General features: G+C 55.4%; 1 protein-coding gene across 12 annotated transcripts in view; it reads right to left on the bottom strand.

The window, feature by feature from the left end:
* DLG3 (discs large MAGUK scaffold protein 3) overlaps positions 1–19213 on the bottom strand; it is a 78329-nt gene that overhangs the window by 38752 nt on the left and 20364 nt on the right. For 4 of the 12 annotated variants that reach the window (XM_053990531.1, XM_053990532.1, XM_053990530.1 and 1 more), the window contains exon 1: positions 13704–14027. The exons of 6 other annotated variants lie outside the window; for them this stretch is intronic. In XM_053990531.1, coding sequence (XP_053846506.1) covers positions 13704–14027 — 324 coding nt within the window. Of the gene's footprint in view, positions 1–128; positions 458–1366; positions 1422–13703; positions 14028–19213 lie in introns of those variants that run through there. 2 more of the 12 variants (XM_053990536.1, XM_053990533.1) reach the window with 2 other exon arrangements.

Raw genomic sequence — 19213 nt, 5'->3', positions numbered from 1 at the left:
AGGCTTGTGTCAGACTCCCAAAATTTACGTGAAATTCACACTAGTGAGGGGTTAGGAGATAGGAGGAGTAGGGAAAGAAGCCTTTCTGAGGGAGGAATTTACTGCCAGCACACCAGGCCTTCAAGCACCTTCCAACAGCTGCTGCTCCTTCTAAGCACAGGGCCACCATGCCCTGGGAGAGGTGACAACATTTGGTCCCTTATCCTCATTACTCCTGTGGTAAAGCCTGTGCTTGGAAGCCTCGGCTCATCCTCCACAGCAGCACATGCATCCTCCTGCCCTGAAGGGCTCCCCGTGAACCTCTCTCCGGGTCCCTCCTCCTGGGCTGCCTCTGCCCTCGCCTTGCTGCACATCGCAGGGCAGACACGGGCGGGGGGCAGCGGGGCGGGCAGAGCAGCGAGGCAGGCACGGAGCGAGGGAGGGAGAAAAGGATGGACGAAGATGCAGCGCCGTAGGCCGGGGCGGGGGGGGGCGGGTGAGGCCAGGGGAGGGTCGGGACGGGATGGGACGAGGCAGCTGGAGATTAGGGACGGCCGAAGGAGGGATAGGACAGGACGGCCAGAACAGTGGCACGGCCGGAGGAGAGAAGGGACGGGACGGGACGGGACGGGACGGTCGGCGATCAGGGACGAAGGCGGCCGGAGAGGACCAAGGGCCAGAACGGGAGGCCGGGGCAGCAGGAGGGCCGGGGCAGCAGGAAGAGGGCCGGAGCAGGAGGAGGGCCGGGGCAGCAGGAAGAGGGCCGGAGCAGGAGGAGGGCCGGGGCAGGAGGAGGGCCGGGGCAGGAGGAGGGCCGGGGCAGCAGGAGGGCCGGGGCAGGAGGAGAGCCGGGGCAGCAGGAGAAGGGCCGGGGCAGCAGGAGGGCCGGAGCAGGAGGAGGGCCGGGGCAGGAGGAGGGCCGGGGCAGGAGGAGGGCCGGGGCAGCAGGAGGGCCGGGGCAGCAGGAGGGCCGGGGCAGGAGGAGGGCCGGGGCAGGAGGAGGGCCGGGGCAGCAGGAGGGCCGGGGCAGCAGGAGGGCCGGGGCAGGAGGAGGGCCGGGGCAGCAGGAGGGTCGGGGCAGCAGGAGGGCCGGGGCAGGAGGAGGGCCGGGGCAGCAGGAGGGCCGGGGCAGGAGGAGAGCCGGGGCAGGAGGAGGGCCGGGGCAGCAGGAGGGCCGGGGCAGCAGGAGGGCCGGGGCAGGAGGAGGGCCGCCCGGCGGGTCGCGGTGCGGGGCCGTGCAGGGCCCGGGCCCCGCCGGCCGCCCGCGGCTCCCGCCCCGGAGCTGTCCAGCGCCGCCGCTGCTGAAGGCTCTGAAGCCTCCCCGGGCTCTGGGACGGGGCGTGAGGGAGGAGCGGCCAAAAGCGAGAGGCAAAACCGCAAGGCTGACATTGCTCGCCGGCACACAACGGAGCAGTGCAAAGCCTGGAAGGTCAGCGGTGGGCTGGAACTCCCTTCATCATCCCAAGGCTCGTGAGGAGAACAGCAGCCAGAGCGAGACCCGCGAGGAGACGTGAACTACCGGGGAAGGTGAAGGGAGCCGCCTGCCTTGGAGCATGACGACCATCAGCCAGCAACCAGCGAGCCAAGGTGTGGGCTAGTGCAGCAATTGCAGGGCCTGCCCATTAACAGGGGTGTTGGACCACACGGCCCAACAGCCTCTGAGGCCGCGATGTTTTCACAGGAGCCGGTTGCCTCCTTATCGCTCTCGTCTGGGTTTATCCGCCCCTGACCGAGACTAGCCTCCCCCCCACAACCCAGCACAGCAGTCCCCACCGTGTTTTAGTTGACCCTATTTCTAGATTATTCGCTCTCCTCAATTAGTGGATGAGAGAGTTAAGGACCAACCAGACTGTGGTTTAAATCCTGCCCTGGAAGGTTCTGCTCTCATATGGATGGAACAGGAGGTAGTTAATTTGATTTATTCAGATGCTTTCTGATCTTTCCTGCAGCTGTAACTATTGGTTACAAACCCATCGTTTTTATGGCAATTAATTCTCTAACTCAGGCAAATATGACCACTTCCAAGCACTTCTGCCAAACCCCTCCTCCACACAAAAGACAATCACAATTTTCAGGTCCAGTGTCTCGGGATCTCCAAGTCCCAGAAGCAATGTTAAACTGGGAATATCCCCTCTCTGGCAGTACACAGTCCTTGTATTTAATCCAGATAATTTGAGAGATAGAATATATTAAACCTGGCAGTGGCTTTTATTAGTCCCCAGTGCAATTCTAGGAAGGGATTCCACATTTCAAGGCAGAAAAGAAGCACTTCTACTGCCAGCAATTAACAACCAGTAACACATCAAGGTTTGAACATCCAGATGCCAGCTCTTATTAGATGAGTTTCCAGGCAGGATGCAGAAGACACGGCCTAAGTGAATGCAGCCTATCACATGCCCTATGATTTATAAAAAGAATTCAGCTTCACAAACGATGCTTTGGATCCCTCCCAGGGAGAAGTGCTCTATATAATAATGTTATAGAGGCTTTTGCAGGTCCAGCCCGAGTCCTCCACTGAGCCCCACTCCACTCTTTGTTGAATTAATAATAGCCCAAAAATCACACATCTCATTGCCTCGCTCACACAGTGGTGAGCCCTAAGGACATATTTTGTTTTGCCTGCTCCCTGTGCACCGAGCATCCTTCGCAGCCATTCCACACTAGTGATTTTTTACATCTCAAAATACTGCTAGGAGCACAATTTCCCACTCAGGCTCCAGATGGGACCCAGGAGATACCGAATGCGAGTTGCTGCTCTAAAACAAAGTCACACATGGTCAGGAGGAACTCGGATCAGGAAATCCCCATTTACCTCCTGCGGCCAGCTATTCCAACTACTACAAGAAAGGTGTTTGGGCATTAGTTCTGACTTCTACTTGCAAATATTTAAATACTTGCACTTTGCCTGTCCTGCTGAAGAGACAGACAAGACCTAAGACTCAGAAATAAGCAGAGCACCTGAAAATAAAAAGCTTTTGCCTCCCTCCACCAGTCAGGCAGAGGTACTGAGCAGCTCTGCTAGCCAGAGGAGGAGAGAGAGTGTCATAATTTTCTGCTGGGCAACAGGAACGTGCTGGTGAATTAACCATGCCCTCAGTTCTGTAGGGAACGGTAAGTAATTTATGCCCTAAGGAGCAGGGGTTTGCTGCATGCAGGGAGGAGAGGGAACAGGGCTGTGCATTCAGATCACATTCAATGGGGGCTGTCAGATCTCTTCCATCTAAACCCCTTCATCACAACAGCATTTACCAAGCCCTGTTTGTGCTTGGGGGTTTTACAGATAGAAAGAGAAGAGGTCCAAGTCCTACAGTGCCCACTCCATGGCAGCAGGATCATCAAAGTCCAGCGGAGCTGGAGGTGCCCTGAACTCTCTCCACCAGGCAGAGGCATTTGGCCTCAGGGGATGGAGGCTGCAGGGACTCGAGGAGGACCTTGGGGGGTGAGGAGAGCACTGCACAGATGCAGACAGATTGATCTGGGCACAAAGCCAGCAAGGCAGAGGACAGCTGTTGAGAAAATCTGGGCAGCCACAGGAGTCAAAGGGAACCATGCTGAAGGGGGATGAAGTTTGAAGGTCAGGATTCAAGAGCTCTCTGGTCTCACGAGGGCTGAGAGAAGCAGAGCCTTGCATTCACTGAGGTCTGCACGACAATCCTAGTGGCAGCCACAGCCCAGGAGCTGACGGAGGGAGCAGGAATCTGCCCCAGAGAGGGACTGGCTCCCTGTGGAGACCCTGGCAGAGCATTGTGCCTGTTTGGGGCAGCTGCCTCTGTGGTTGAAGCCAGGAGGAGGCTGTGGGTCTGTATGCAGGGCAGAAGGGATGTCTCCTCCTCTACAGGCTGGAGCAATACCACTGCAGTACGTGCAGGGAGCAGCCAGGCAGGCCAGCAGTGCTTGGAAAAAAAATCTCAGGCACAGGATGTGCCCGAGAAAGGATGTGGCCTTTCAGAACCACCCTTAGATATCCCCTCTGGGTAGTGATCTGAGAGAGGCTGCTGCTATTTGGACTCTACTTGGGCTGTGGCAGCCCAGTGACACTAACACAGTCACCTGGGAGCCCCAAAGCCCCAAATGTCTACAGGTATCAGCCCTCACCTCAGTTTCTACTGCTGTTGTCTGCTGGCACAAAGGTAGGAATTGCAAAACATGATGATTTTCCAAAACTTCCAAGCAAAAGAAAAGCTGCAATTACATGCATCTGGAGGAGGTTCACTAGCCTGCTGCTGAGGATTGGGTCCTGCCCTGTGGCGTTTCCCCAAGGACTGCTCTCAGGGCTGGCACACAGGAGATAGGCAGGGAGACTCTGAAATGAAAGCTCAAGATAATGTCTCCAGAACTGAGATCCCAAAGCTTTGCCACAGCTTCACATCCTCCACAGAACCGGCACGGGGCCAGATCACAGAGGTCAGGAGACACGCACCTCCTGGAGGAAAAATACACGTGCTACAGATGTCTCAGGACAAGAGCAACTGGACTGTGATCACATATAAACACATTTCCATCCTAACCAGCAACAGGAGTAACAGCAGCCTCCAGAGATGGCAAAGAGCAGGCCAAACACACAGAGCTGCTCACTGCAGGAGGCTGGTGTGTCCCACGTGTCATGCAAGAAGGAATGTGCAGGACAGAGTGACTACTGGAGACACTGGGCTAATGCATGAGAAGCAAAGCACTAATTTAACTCCTTTATTTCCCCACACTGGATCAGAGTGAAAATTCAATCTGTCTTTTCATATCCTTTGTTTCATATCATCTGAGGTATAATACTAGCACTCAGAAGGAAATGGCTCTGGAGATAAGTGAAATTTGGTCTTTACATCCCTTTAAAAGCTCTCAGGAGCAGAGGTCACAAGTGGGGAAATGCCCAATGGAATTATCTAATCAGGGCCGACACTGAGCTGCTTGTAGTCCAGCTCCATCTGCTTTGATTTTTTTTTTAAAAGGGTGCTAAACCATGGAGAAAGCTGTGCATTTACAGCTATGAAAGCAGCTGCTCTGTCACAGGACCCAGCCGTGTCGAATTCTGGCTGTGAACAGGCAGGTACTGGCGTGGTGCTGCTGGGCAGCGGGGTCAGCTGCAGGATGCCCAGACACCAACAGGATCCTGCCTCTGTGGGGAGCGGGTTTGCACCAAGCTGATGAATTAATTTCACAGGAACAAGTTCAGGTCCTGCCTGCACAGCACACGTGGAGAGCCCCTGCTCAGCACCACTCACCCTGATGAGCACTGACACGCTCACCTGCTTTGTGCCAGGCTTGCCCGCCCTGCTGCTGCTCTCCCCAGTGCTGGGCTACTTCCTGCACCAAGCCAGAGCCCAACACGCAACTCCCACTGCACCTGAGAGGACACAGCTGCTTCACAGCAGCCTGAACTTGTGGTCAAGGCCAGAGAGAAACTCACTCTTGAGGCTCCCTGAGGCAAGGAGGGGACGAGTCTCGGCTCTGCCCTTGCCGGAGAGGAGGTGCATAGAGCAGAGAGGTGCTGGCATCTTCCCTCCAGGTTGCTCCTGGGCCCTCAAAGACCCCCTTGGTTTTCAGCAAGCTGTGCCCAGAGAAGCTACCTCACAGTCCTCCTGTTAGGAAGCAATGCGTGGCGTATCCCTTCCCAGACTGAAGTCTGCTCCCAGCCGGCCCATGAGATGTTGGGCTTCTCTGACAACTCAAGACCAAATCCATGTTTTGACCTAATCCGTCCATTCTCAAGGGGAGAGGTGCCACACAGCTGGCAGGGCTGGTCCCATCCTCACAGATCCCCGTGCTCGTCTCTCTTTGCATTCCTGGGCTTTACGTGGTGGCTAGAGCTGAGGTTGCTTGGAAGCATCAACAGAGCTGGAGACCTCCGAGGGAGAGTTGATCTTTCAGGGTTCCCACAGGCTGGGACAGGGGAAAGGGGGCAAAAGAAAACAGAGGATGGAAACTTTTGGAGGCTGAAGAAGTTCTTGCCCAGAGATGAATGATCCTTCCTTTTAACTGGGCTGGATAAAGGAACTCTCTCTCTACACTTTTTCTCACCTCCTGCACGAGCTGACATGACTTGGGCAGGGGGAGGACACGACCCAGCAAGTGTGCCTGCATGAAGGGGAGTGACAGGCTGAGGCTGGCCTCTGCCCTCCTGCACAGCTCAAAACGTGGCATCAGTGATGTGGGGAGGATGCTGGGGCTGACAATGGAGCTTGCAGGTGCCCGCACCCGCTGCGCCAGTCCCACCCAGCCAGGTGCCAGCTGCTGCCTGCGTCCCTGTGCTCAGCCACCAGACAGCCTGGTGGCCTGCACGCAAGAACAGCCCTTCTCTCCAGGTTGCCTCTGGGAGATGTCCAAGCCGGGCTGTTTTGGTGGCATGAGCAGGCTCTGGGGCCGTGGCAGCAGAGCCCCTGCTCCACGGCTGCCCCTTGGCACTGGCTCAAAGCACTGCGGCCATCCGGAAGCAGGGAACACGGGACTTGAAAGGTGCCTGGTCACAAGGATCTTTGGCAAAGCCACTGAAGTGCCCCAAGTGTAATGTGAACACAAACAGCTACTGAAGGTTTAATCTTTGTTTTGGTGCTTTTTTTTTTTTTTTTTTTTTTTTTTTAAGAGTAGCTTAAATAGGCACTGGAAAAAGCCTTTACTTGGTAGCACAGGAAGAAAGCTTCCCAAAGAGAAGCCCTGTCGAATATAAGTTTCCATTTAGAAACCATTAAGGCCAGGGTTTTCAAACTTGAAAGTTAGACATCCTGTTCCAGGCTCAGCCCACTAAAATAAGTGACCCAATTTGCAGAGCCACTGGGCTTCAGTAGCTTCTCTTTGACCCGCCGGTACCAAATAAAATTTACTTGATTCCTTTTTGCACAGGAAGAGTTGTTGTTATCTGAAAGAGTCACATGCTTTTATCTTCCTCTCAGACAAATGCATACGTATAGGGAAAAAAAAAAAAGGGGGAATAAGGAACTGTGTTAAAATAAAGATTTCTTTAGTTCCTGGGATTCAAATATCCTAATTTCTTCTTTTAGTAAGTTCCAGAGCACATCCAGTTAACAAGTGTTAAGAAACCTGTTTCTGTGGGGAAAAAAAGCAAACCAAGATCCATCAACAGAGATTCAAGAAAAATTCAAGTTAATACAAAGGTGACAAGAAGGTATCTAGGGCTTGGTCCAGGGTGCTCTGAAGCACTACATGGTCCCAAAAATAATTACACCCTCGGAAGGGTTCTTCCGCAAGCCCCATCAAGTGAGCTCTGCAAGTTAAACTGCTAAGTTCATTCCAAATTCAGGTATTCTGAACTTGTTAAACACTGTATTAAAAGTTTTCATCTCTAAGTCCCTGACACATGCTCACAGCATATTGCTGGATTTGCAACGAGGGCCCTTGAGGACTCCCTACATCATCCCATCTTTGCATGTGTTAAAACCAGCTGTGAGCATTAACACAGCCCGCTGTACCCACAGTGCTGGCACAACCTCACAGCAAGGGTTACACCCATCCCTGAATCACAGCTGCCAGGACGAGCCCCAGGCTCACTGTCCCTCCTGCCTGCACGCGAGCTTTGGGGCGGCAGGCAGAGCCCCCTCATCCCCCACCCTGAGCTGCCGGTGCCCCCGCCCAGAGCAGTGCAGGACCTGCTCTCTCTCCCCTGGCACGCAGAGACCACGCTCCCCTTGGAGAGCATCCTGCACCGGGCTGTGCGCAGCGGGCGCCCGGCACATCACCCCGGCCCTGATTACGTCCTGATTAGTCTTAATGACTTCCCCTCTCTAAATGAGCATTCACATCTCTGGAAGGAACGGAAGCTTCTCTCCTCCCATAATAGCACAGACGTGCCGAGGGGCTTACCCGAACAAGGCAACTCTCCAGGAACAGTGACAGCTTCTGCTTTGCTTCCTCTCCCCGCCCTCCCCTGCACCCAGGGTACCCGGACTGGGCCTCTGGCCCAGCTGTCCCCTGGGTTTCCCTCTCATGCAACCCCCCGTGGGGCTGCACACCCTGAGGATGGCCAGCAGATCCCTGCTGAATGCCTGGCACTGGTCAGGACTGGGCTCAGGCAGGTTCCCGTGGGGGTGGAAGAGCTGGTGGAAAGCGCAGCCGTGGGGGCATGGGACATCCCTCCAACAGGAACGACAGCAGGTGCTGTCACAGTGGAGGCTGATGGGCTTCCTGCTGCCTCCAGGATCTTCACCAGGAGCAACTTCCTCCACACTGCACACAGCCCTGCTGAAACATGCCTGTGCTTGGCCCTGCATGCCTCACCAATGCACTCTCCACCTCCTCCTCCTCCTCCTCCTCTAGCAGTGTGGCAGGGCCACATCCTCCCATTTCTGGCAGGTGCTTTGCTCTTCTTCCACATGTTGCATTGATGGCATCTCTCCCACCTGTGTGGCCTCAGATGCTGCCTCTGGAGCAGCAGCTACATCTCTAGCACAGGCAGTTCAGACACCAGCTCCAGCTCCTCTCCCTGTGCTGCTCCAGGGCTCCCTCCAGCAGCTCAAGACCCCAAACCCAGCAGCCAGGCACAGCTCCAGGGCTGCAGTCTGCACATCTGGGCTGGCTGGCAGGCAGCAGTCGGTAATCCAGCTGGAGAGGAGCTAAGCTCAGTCCTTCAACTCACTTCTCTAATTCCAGCATTATCCCTTACTGTATTAAAGGGATGACTCAGAAAAGCCAACAAGCACAAGTGTACAGCCCCTGTCCAAGGGATTCACGTGCCCAAAGAGAAGAGGGAAAGCCTTACAGGTGAAAAAATGAACAAAGGAGACAAATGTCCTCAGCTGTCAACTCCTAAATGAATTCAACACGTTTTGTGAAGGAGCACTGAGAACATCTGACCTTCTGGGAGAACATCCCCCACCCTCAGTCCAGGGGATGGGTGACAGCAGGACACGGGATGCTCTGGGGCGGGTGAGGAGAACCAGTTTACCCAGCATCTGTGTGTTGAGGTTTTCCCAGGAGAGGCACAAGGAAGGGATATGACTTTAAAAAACATCATCTAGGCCTTGATTTCATCTGTGGGGCAGGAAAGGAACATCAGAGCCATGGGAAAAATCAGCTTCTTCCCAGGGGCCAAGGGGCTGAGGGTGGGTGCGAGGCAGGGCTTGGGGGAAGGAGAGCAGCTCAGTACCTGGTTATAGCAACTCAGCTGGGTGATGACGGCAGGATCACCAGATGGAGATGCCCAAGAAACAAGCTGAGAGGTGAGATCAGATGGAGGGGGATATATTAGGAACAGACACGCAGATTTACACATCGTGAGTGAGGAGGTGACAAACAGGTCTGTGGAAGGGGAATCAAACTCTCAGGAGGGAGTGGAGTGCAATGAGGAGTGAGGGAGAGGGAAGACTCTCTGGGACTCTGGCTGGCAGGGGGATGCGCTAGGAGAGATGCTGGAGGTGGAGGGAGGACAGGGGGACCACCAGTGACCAGAGAGCAGGGGCTGAGCAGATGGATGGGGCCACGAACAGACAAGCACTGTGTTCAGCAATGGAGCCAGACGCAAAGGACAAGTTTCACTACAGTTGCATCTACATTTAGGTTGCCAAAAATACCTTTCACAGATTGGCTGTCTTTAATTAAAAGGATGTCTCCTGTGCTCCTGGCACGATACAGAACTCATCCTTCCACGTGGGGCTCTGTGTGGAAGCTCTGCGGGGGGGACTTCCCCTTGGGACAGCTCCTCTTTGCCTTCATCCTTCCACATCCTGCCAGTGCTGGGCAGCTCAGGCAGAGGTGCTTCCCTGAAATGCCCCTCCACAGTGCAGGCACAGAGAAAAGAAGGAAAACTTCACCCCCTTCCTGTTTTGGCTTCTCTCCTTCCCTCCAAACACGGAGAACGCCTTCCTCCTCTCTCCTCCTCCACGTTTCAGTGCAAAGATTTAGCTAATTTCTTCTATGAATAGCACGGGAGTAGCCATAGCAACATCACCCTGCCAACCTCACCACCTCCACTGCCTCCATGTCCCCGGCACCCTGTTCCTCTCACCCTCCCTCGCACCTCCCCAGGGAACATCTGGGGCTTCAGCCATTGCCCACAAAGCAACCTGTATTTGGCTTCCTGCCTGCCCCCCTTGGTGCTCTCCCTCCTTCCTTCCAGCCATACCTGCTCATCACCCAGAAACCTGGTCTGAACCCCCACAGTTTCTCCAAGGCTCTTTCTTCCCCCTGCCACCCATGCCCCAGGAGACAGGAGCCCCAAATTCAACAATGCCAGAAGGCTCAGCAAACGCTGGTGCTTTGGCCAGGATGTGCTGTCCTGTGCCTACCTACAGCAGTTAATTGCCCAGGGCATGGGGGGAACTCAACGAGCAACATTTGTGCATGGAAAACCACCCCTGAAAATCAGGGAGATGCTCACTGCTGAGGGTGGGCAGGGACGATCGGTCCCACTCCTCCACCTGCCTGGCCATGAAACACTTCTGCCGGGGGTGGAGGCCACACAAGCCTGGCATGCTCCAGGCACTTGCAGGTGGTCAAGGTCTCATTGCAATGACCACCCCAAGAGGGAGAAAGGGACCACAAAAAGGGGGGGCAGCAGGACTTTGCATTCCTGGCCAAGCAGGGCCAGCAAACCTGAGACAACCCTGGGGGCAGAGGGCACTTCCTCACCACACGCCAGGGAACTGCACTGCCCTGGGCCCCTGCCCTGGCCCATGGCCCAGACACCCAGAATGCACATGCAAATGCTGGTGACACCCTTGAGACCCTCATGGGGGGGGGGGGGCCCTCGCTCCAGTCACTGAGCCTGGCACTGGAGTCCTTAGAGTGAGCTGAGACTCAGGGCTGGACATTCCCCGTGAGAGGGAAAGGTGCTGCTTCTGGACCCTCAGCCCTTTGAGCAGGGCTGGAGAAGGGGCCTGGGCATGGCCAGGCAGTTGAGCACCCCTCTCTTGAGAGGCCGTGGGCGTCACTGTGCGGGGGAGAGGAGGGGTTTGAGCAGTCTGCTCCTCTAGTGCTGCACATCAGGGATGCTTCTCTGCATCACACTGCTGTTCCTCCCCCAAAGCCAGGAGTCCTCCTGTCACCCCAGTCTGGCAGGGGAGGAACTGAATTCTCCACCAGCGAGCAAAGGGGGACAAGAAGGGCACAGGGCCAACGGGAGGGAACAACGGAGGGCAGCAATGACATCAAGTGCAGGCACCAGGAACTAATGAGCAGGGAACATGGATAGATAAGGGAAAAGGAATGGAAGACATCTCAGAGGGGAGAAGAAAAGCAAAGCAAAAAAGATGCGAGATACCTAGACCTCTGAGATTTCCTCCCTCCCTCTGGTGAGGATTAGGGATTCTCAGTTACTGGCATTGCCTGAGCAAGCTAAAATGTGTCCTAGAGAAGGGGAGAGGCAGGAGGAGAGAACAGACGGGGGTTGGAAGTGAGAGGAGGCGCAGGTTGACGTTGGGACCGTGCTGTGTGTTGGGCAGCACGTGTGGGCACGTCTCACATGCCGTAGAGCTGCACACAGGGTATGTGAGTATGCCATGATGTCAGAGAACATCCACCACCGTGTGCAACCGTGAGCACGTTTCTGATGTCAGAGCACTCGCACACGCTTCTCTGCTTGCACGAAGAAGCAAGGGGAGAAAAAACACTTATATGAAAGTTGGTCAAGCTCCCCAGGAGGTTAACAGACCCCTGCTGACTCAGGAAAGCCTCCTGGCCTGTGCACCCCTTCCCATCTCAGCTGCTGGAAGTGCTTTCGGGGACAGTGAACTCATTTAAAGGGGCAGCTCTGAAAAATGGCAGCCCTGCCTCCAGCCAAGGCTCTCCTGGAAACGGAGGCTGCCTGTGAAGGAGATTGCTTTGTATCTGCAACCTCCAGCCAAATCTACCCAGAGCCCAACATCTCCCGGCCTCCCAGAGCCAATTGGACCTGCTTGCCTGGGCACAAGCCATGCCTAGATGTTTCCATGTTACCACCTTTTGTCCCTCTGCCCATCACTGGACTGAGAAGAACATGGATTCCTTGGGGCTCAGGCACTGTGCACCCTTGGATCAGGAGGAGAGTGCTGCCGAGGCATTTGCTGCAGGCTTTACTCACAGCATACATTTGCTCCACACCAGGGAGCGGCTGCCTGCTCTGATACAGGCAGTGCACATACCACACGCGTCATATTCTACATGCAGACCCGCTATGCTCACATAGCCTCAAACACCGGCATCCTCTGTTGCTTGCAATGCCTTGAGAAGCTTTTGATTTGCCTTTCTTTTTTTTTTTTTTTTTCATGTTCAGAAAGGCAAAGGCAGAGCAGAGATTCCCAAGGCGGACTTTCCGAGCAGCCCAAGCTCCATGGCAGCACCACAAAGAGACAATGATTTCTCTTCCACCATTGCAAAAACATGAAAGGCTCCCCTGCCCAGCCTGCCACGGCAGCAATGCAGCTGGCATCACTTCCTTCTCACACTGCTTGCAATTGTCTTACCGGGAATACTGGGCTGGACCTTTCGTGCAAGCAGAAGTAGAAAGGAAGGAGCAAGCATGCTTCGATTTTCTGCTCCCCGAGCTTGCTGCTTTGGATGGAGGGAAGGAGAGAGACAGTGGAGGAAACACGGAAGAATGCTTGCCAGGAATCAGGAGGCGAGAGATAACTGAGGCTGATTTTGATACAAAGAGTGGCAGAGAAAGAGAGAGAAAGCAGGACCAGGCTCATAGGAAGGTGGCTGGAGTTTTTGGTGCCTTCTGTAAATATAATCTGAGCTATCAGCTATGAATCTAATTATTTCAACCAGAGCTACAGACAGACAGTAATGAAGAAAAAACAGAGGAAGGGAAGAAGAGGGTTGTGTTTGCCGAGAGCAGAGGAGGAGAGAATTCCCATTGATTCCTGTGTGTCTGCCTGCTACAGCATCTTGAAATAATAATTAGAAGGATCAATAAGAAATCATGTGAGGTTTGAAGATAATGAATGAAAGAAGCAGAAGAAGCAAAGTGAAATGCCTTTCTCTCAAGCAGGGTAAATTGTTTTTCAGGCAGGGTCTAGCCTCCATTTTAATGCTTTGCAAAAAGATCCAACCATTTTCTAAGCTGGTTGTGGGTTCAGAACAAGACTGGTCTCTCCATTCAGGGGAGAGAGACACAGCCCGAGAATAGGTCCTGGAGAACACTAATAAAATGAATGTGTGTGGGAAGAAATGGAGGCAGTGAAATGGGGCAGAATGCACACAGCACGCCAGCGACCAGAGCAGGGTTACGTAATAATCTCGGGGAGCAGGGACGTAGCAGCAGAGCGAGGAAACCACAACTCGGTGGAGAGTGGGTGACAGTTTGGGAGCGCTGGCAAAGCAACACTGCGAACCCACGAGGCTGCCCAGCGGGCAGCACGCACCACGCCTGCTAAACACAGCGTGATGGGATGCCCTTGGCGCTGCCGGGGTATCGGCATCGCAAGCGGCGAGCACCTCAGGCGGGGCGTCCAAAATACATCACGCCCGACGACCACCTTGCGCCAGGCAAGATCCATTCGGCCCCGCTCGGCCCTGGGAAGGCCGCTCCAGTGCCTGGGCAGGACCGCAGCGGCCAGCCCGAACAACGGCAACGCCAGCCCGAGCGACAGCGACGGCCGACCCGAGCGACAGCGACGGCCGACCGCAACGACGCCGGCAGCCGGCCCCGGCAGCGCCGGCATCCGCGCCGGCTGCTCGCGACGCCCCCGGGGCGATGCTGCAGCGTGCCAGGAACCCGCCGGGAACCCGGCGTCACCCCGACAGCCGCCCGCCCCGTCGCGTCCCGCACCGGGGAGCCGCTGCCCGGGGCTGGCCCGTACCTGCTCGTACCAGTCGCGGCTCGAACACGTGCACTCGGGCCACCAGCCCGGGCCGCTCCCGTTCACCTTGGCCGCGCTCTTCCCCGGCGCCGGCGGCGGCTTCAGCGCGGCGGGGTCGCGGGCGGGGGGCCCCAGCTTGGCCTTGCCGCGGGCGGCGGGCGCGGCCCCCCCGGGTGCGGGCAGGGTCTGCGAGCCGTAGCCGCCGTAGCCGTACTGCTCGTGCTGCCACTCGCCGTAGGAGGGGGGGTCCATGCGCCGCAGGGCCGCCATCCGCGTTACCTCGTAGCACTCGGGGCACTTGCAGCAGTGGTGGTGCTTGTGCATCGCTGCCCTCACACCATAGAGCCGGCAGGGAGGGAGGGAGGCAGGGAGGGAGGCGGCGCGGAGGGGCGGAGGGATGCTCAGGGGGCGGCAGCGGCCCCCGCCCCGCGCAAGGCGCGCCTGCCGCCTCTGCGTCCGCTCGGCGCCCCCGGCCCCGTGGGAGGAGGAGGAGGAGGAGGAGGAGGAGGAGGAGGAGGAAGAAGAAGAAGAGGAGGAGGAAGGGAGGGGGATGCTGTCACAGCGCGGTGATCTCCGCGGGGGCGCGCCGCGGCATCGTCCGCAGTGCCGCTCAGTCCCGGGGCCGCGCCTGGCGCGGGGCGCGGGGCAGCAGGTCCGAGCCGCTCCGCTGCATGGGGCGGCCCAGCCCGGTCCGGCTCGGCTCGGTGCGGGACCGCGGCACCTGCGGCGGCGCGGAGCATCCCTCGCCCCCCCTCCCCCGCAGCCACCAATCCGCGCCGGCGGAACCTCCGCGCCCCGCCCCGGCGTCGGGGGCGCCGCTCAGCCCCGCGCTCCGGGCAGACCCCGGCCGCGCCGCCCCCGCCGCCCCCCGCGCAGGCGGCATCCAGAAGGAGCAGAATCCCGCGCCGCGCTGCCTCACGCATCACCTTGCGGCTGCTGTCAGCCGCTCTCCCGGCGCACCGGGCGGCCCTTGGGCAGCGCCGGCCGTTCCTCCAGCCCCGCAGCCCTGCCAGCTTTGACGCCAAGAGGGGTTCACCTGGCTTCAGCTGTGGCCCGCACTGGAGTAGGAAATAATTTTTCCAGATCTGAACTGGTCGCTAGGCTGGTAGCAGCACCTCTGTCGCATCTCTGTATCAGTTCTCACCTTGCTTTTTTGAAAATGTTACCACATGTGCTCCATCCAGAACGGCACCCCCGGGGATGCTGCCGCTGCCCCGTGAGCCACAGGTGCATGGATGGTGTAGAAACCACGAGGGCCTTTGCTGGGCCTTCCACCTACTGCCATCAGGGGATGGCAAAAGCAGAGCAGAAATGCCTGCTGGTGCAGCAGGGCAGAGGTGCCGCTCCCAGGGCAGCTCAGCAGTCCTTCACCTCTTGCAAAGAAGCGCAGGACTGGAAGAAGTTCAGAAGAGCCATCCAGACAAATTGATGGGGAGAGAGAGAAAAACCATTACAACCCCCACATCTGACCATTTAGAACCTGAACCTGGCCTCTTAATGTCTAAAAGTTGTAAAAAAAACACTAGGCTGGGTGAAAAACTATTTTAAAGAAATGGTACATAAATATGTAGAAAAGCAATGAAATGTGCACTGGGCTCCCACAGGCTGTGGCTAAAAGACACAAGCAGGAGGGGGCCACAAGCTGAGCCACAAGATATGGTGGTGCAACACCTCAATTCAGGTTCCAAGGTCTGCAAGGCTCCTCCTGGCCTCCTGCAGCTGGTGTAATATGGCCCTGGGCACGAGCAGGGCTGTGGGAGCAGGAAGTGCATGGTGGCTGGTCAGACGAATGCCCCTGCCCACTCCCTGTTCCTTCAGCTCTTTAAACTGCACTACCAAATTACTTCTGCACTTCACCTCCATACAGAGGTGCTCCTGCAGGGTTTGCTGTCAAGCAGTCAAGTGAAATGGTTGCTTCTGGGCGAAGGGAAGGGGGCAGAAGACACCCCCAAATCAGGACTGGCGTTGCCCCCGAGTACCATGCTCCCACCTGTCCTCTCCAGCACTGCCCGCACCTCACCGTCTAGAGAGGTGCTCAGGTCACCTCAATCACAAGGTGGCTTAATGCCACAGAATGCTGGGGTGGCTCAGACACTGAGATTTCCCTGCTGCAGGCTCAGGACAATCATAATGTTCTTGGACAAGCAAGTCTAGAGCACCTGTCCTCACCGTGGTGACCTCAAGCAGCCGAGCACAGCAGGGCTGCTGAGCCCTCAGAAACAGCTCCACAGGTGAGGCTCACCCTGCTGCTCCCCTGGGCTGTCCTGGGACAGAAATCAGTCTCAGGGGCACTGTGGCACTGACCCAAAGAGATGCACCAAGATGAACCAATGGCAGCACGCAGGACAGTGCTTCCACTGCAGAGCACAGTGCCACAGGAGCTCACTAGGGCAGGGCAGCACGGGATGCCTGCGTGCAAAGCAAGCTCGTTCAGAATTAATCAATGAAAAACTGTGTTTGAGTGCATGGCAGGAAAGAGTGCAGGGTTGGCTTTAAGAGAGGACTTTACACTTCAGGCTTTAAGAAATTAGGATTATCTCCACATCTTTACTGCTCCTTGTGCCATCAGATGGGAATGACAGGAGGGACCGGGACCACACTGGAGCTGAGATAAAGGATTGCTGCACCAAAGTAGAGCAAAAAGCCTTGTAAGAAAGGGCAGGTGGCCAGTGTCTCACCCATGAGACCAAAGGGACATGAATTCCTTGGCTACCCACCCATCGGCACCTCTGAGATAAATTCATCAATGAGACGTGCTCAGTACCTGGGCATAACTAATTACTGCTCCGCCCCAGCTGCAAAACTCCTTCCCACTGCGCTGCCTACCTTGGGATGGCATGGTTAGGTTGCAGGGACCCTGCAGTGCCCACCCAGCGAGGCCTCTCCACTGCCACAAGCCTTCCCCAAAGCCATCTTTGGGCCAGGCTCAGTCAGGAGCCCCGTGTCTGCAAGAGGCTGACTTGGGTGGGAGGAAAGCACCAGGGAACTGCACAAGCAGAGTCTGTCACCCCAACTGCTCACACCTGCCCTGCTCCAGACATATCCCTTGTCACTCTGTCCTGGGATGGGGGCAGGCAAGGACATGGACATTGACTCAGGGAGGAAGCGCAGAAGCAAAGGACAAGAGCTGTTAGGGAAAAATGCTTTAATAAGGAGCTGAGTGAACAATAAAGAGAAGCATTTAGTTTGATTTTTTTTACCCTCCCTTTTTTTTTTTTTTTTTTTTTTTCCCTTTTTTGGTGCATCCTCCGCAAGGAAGGTGTCTGGTCCTCTCTATGCTCGGTCTCTGCAGCCTTCACAGCCATTCATGGCATGGCATGCCCACATGGGACACACCCTCACTGCCAGCCCTGGAGGGGCAGTATTAGAGCCTCCCCCCCAGCTCTCTTCTCTGTTAGTGCCTCATTGCCAGTTGCAAACAGAGGGGTTTTGAGCCTCAGCTGTCACAGCTCTTTAGAGCCCTTCCTTACATGCTTGCATCTGCCCTCCCCAAACCCCACACTTCCCATTTTAGCTGCCACAAGAGTTGTTTCATTCCTACGCATTTCTAATGAACTACATGTGCCACCTGCTAGCCCCAATTAAAAGGGAAAAAAGTACTCCATGGTTGCTGCTGCAACGTTCCCTAAAGCTGCACAGGACTTGGGATACCTAACCAAGCTTAAGAGGAGGCCAGGGCTGGTTGGCCAGGGACCACATTCTGTACTTCTACAGCTTGTTTTAGTGAGTAGTGGCATTTTGGGAACTAGGGGTGGCTTTGCTGGGAGACCAAGTGAAGTGGGCACCTGCACTGGGGGTCCCAGGCCTGTGCCTGGCAGGGCAGGCACAGTGCCCAGCACTTTGAGGCAGCTGTGGGCATCTTGCTGCAGTAACATGAGCTTTGAGCAGGGCTAAAGGAGCTGATGTCCAGGCAAGTGCCTTCATGGAGGGAAGCGATTCAAGAGCTCTCTCATTCTCTACCCTCTTCCTACTGGTATTCTCCCTGTCTTATTTAAATTCAGCTTTGGCAGCTGCTCTTTTTACAGGTGCTAATTTCAGCAAAGTGTCAAGGAATCCCCGGAGGTGATGCTATTCACAAGGCACGAAGATGGCACAGAGCTAGGTTTTATCTGGTGTCACCAGCACTTCAGCCCCTGCTGCCGCTCCCTTCCTCTCGCATCAAGTCCTGCGGGAAGAGGAAGGCAAGTGTGAGGCACCAGGCACTGCAGGTCTGTGGCACCTACAGCCCTTCTAGAAGCAGGAGATGGGAAGATGGGGCGGGCCGAAGGCAGCCAGTTCCTGGCAGCCACGTGAGGGCTTGACTGTCGCCCAGGAGGAGCTGCATCCTGCCAGGGGAATCGAAGCCGCAGGTTTGCTCTGAGCCTGGGTGCAGAGAGGGAGCCTTTGTAATGCTCAGGAGGAAGGGGAGGACAGCTTTGCACGGGGAGAGGCACCTTTTTCCATCACTACCACCTGCAAAAAGACAGCCAATACATGCAGCCCAGGGAGGCAGCAGGGACACATGTGTGGGCGGGCAGGCTAGGAGGAGATAAGCAGTAAAGAGAAGGACCAAGTGAACTTGGCTCAGCCTGACAGTCAGTTGCTTAGCGCTAACACAGACTCCACCCAGCACGAATTTGCCATTTGCTGGGCCTGGGGCTCCTCAATTGGAACTTGAAGAGGTGCTCTGCAGAGCTGGCTGCACAGCTGCTGTGGGCAAACAGGGCTGGAGGAGCACTGGAGGGTTTGTGCAGTCACAGCTGAGAGGGAAGGGGCAGAATAAGAAACATCTCACTCCATGGCTATTCCTTCCTGCCACCAGCAGCAATTCACGCTGGGAAGTGTGCAGCTGGGATAATAATAACCAGGCATACCAAGGGACCAATAGCTCTCAGCCACTTTCAGGGCAGATGCCCAACAAATTATTCTCCTCCAGGGCAAAACCATTTGTATTCTATTAATGATCCCTAAAACATTGCCCAGTTGCTGCAGCCTCGCTTATCGGTGCTGCGACGCCCGACCGGCAGGAATGATGTGCAGGAACTCCGTGGTATCAGAAGGCCAATTAATGACTTTATTAAACTATATTATAATATTATATTATATTATAATATTGATATTATGATATTAGTTATATATTATATAATTATATAATTAATTTTAATTATAATAATTATAATTAATTATAATATTATATATTATATAATTATATAATTTATATTATATTATATTATACTATAACTATATTACACTAACAAGAACTATCACTAACTAGAAAAACCCGAGACTCTGCGGAGAGTCCTGACACAGCTGTGACCTAATTGGTCAATGAATCCAAACAACCATCAGCAGAGTCCAATTAACAAATCACTCTTTGGTAAACAATCTCCAGAACACATTCCACATGTGCACAAACACAGGAGCAGCAAATGAGATAAGAATTGTTTTGATTCTCTTTTCTCTGCTTCTCTGAGGAGAAAGCTAAGTCTCTCTCTGTTCAGAGGACATGTGAATACCACACTCGCTTGTGG

Source organism: Vidua macroura, chromosome 14 (assembly GCF_024509145.1).
Source record: "Vidua macroura isolate BioBank_ID:100142 chromosome 14, ASM2450914v1, whole genome shotgun sequence".
NCBI lineage: Eukaryota > Metazoa > Chordata > Aves > Passeriformes > Viduidae > Vidua > Vidua macroura.
This window is presented reverse-complemented; position numbering and strand designations above follow the sequence as displayed.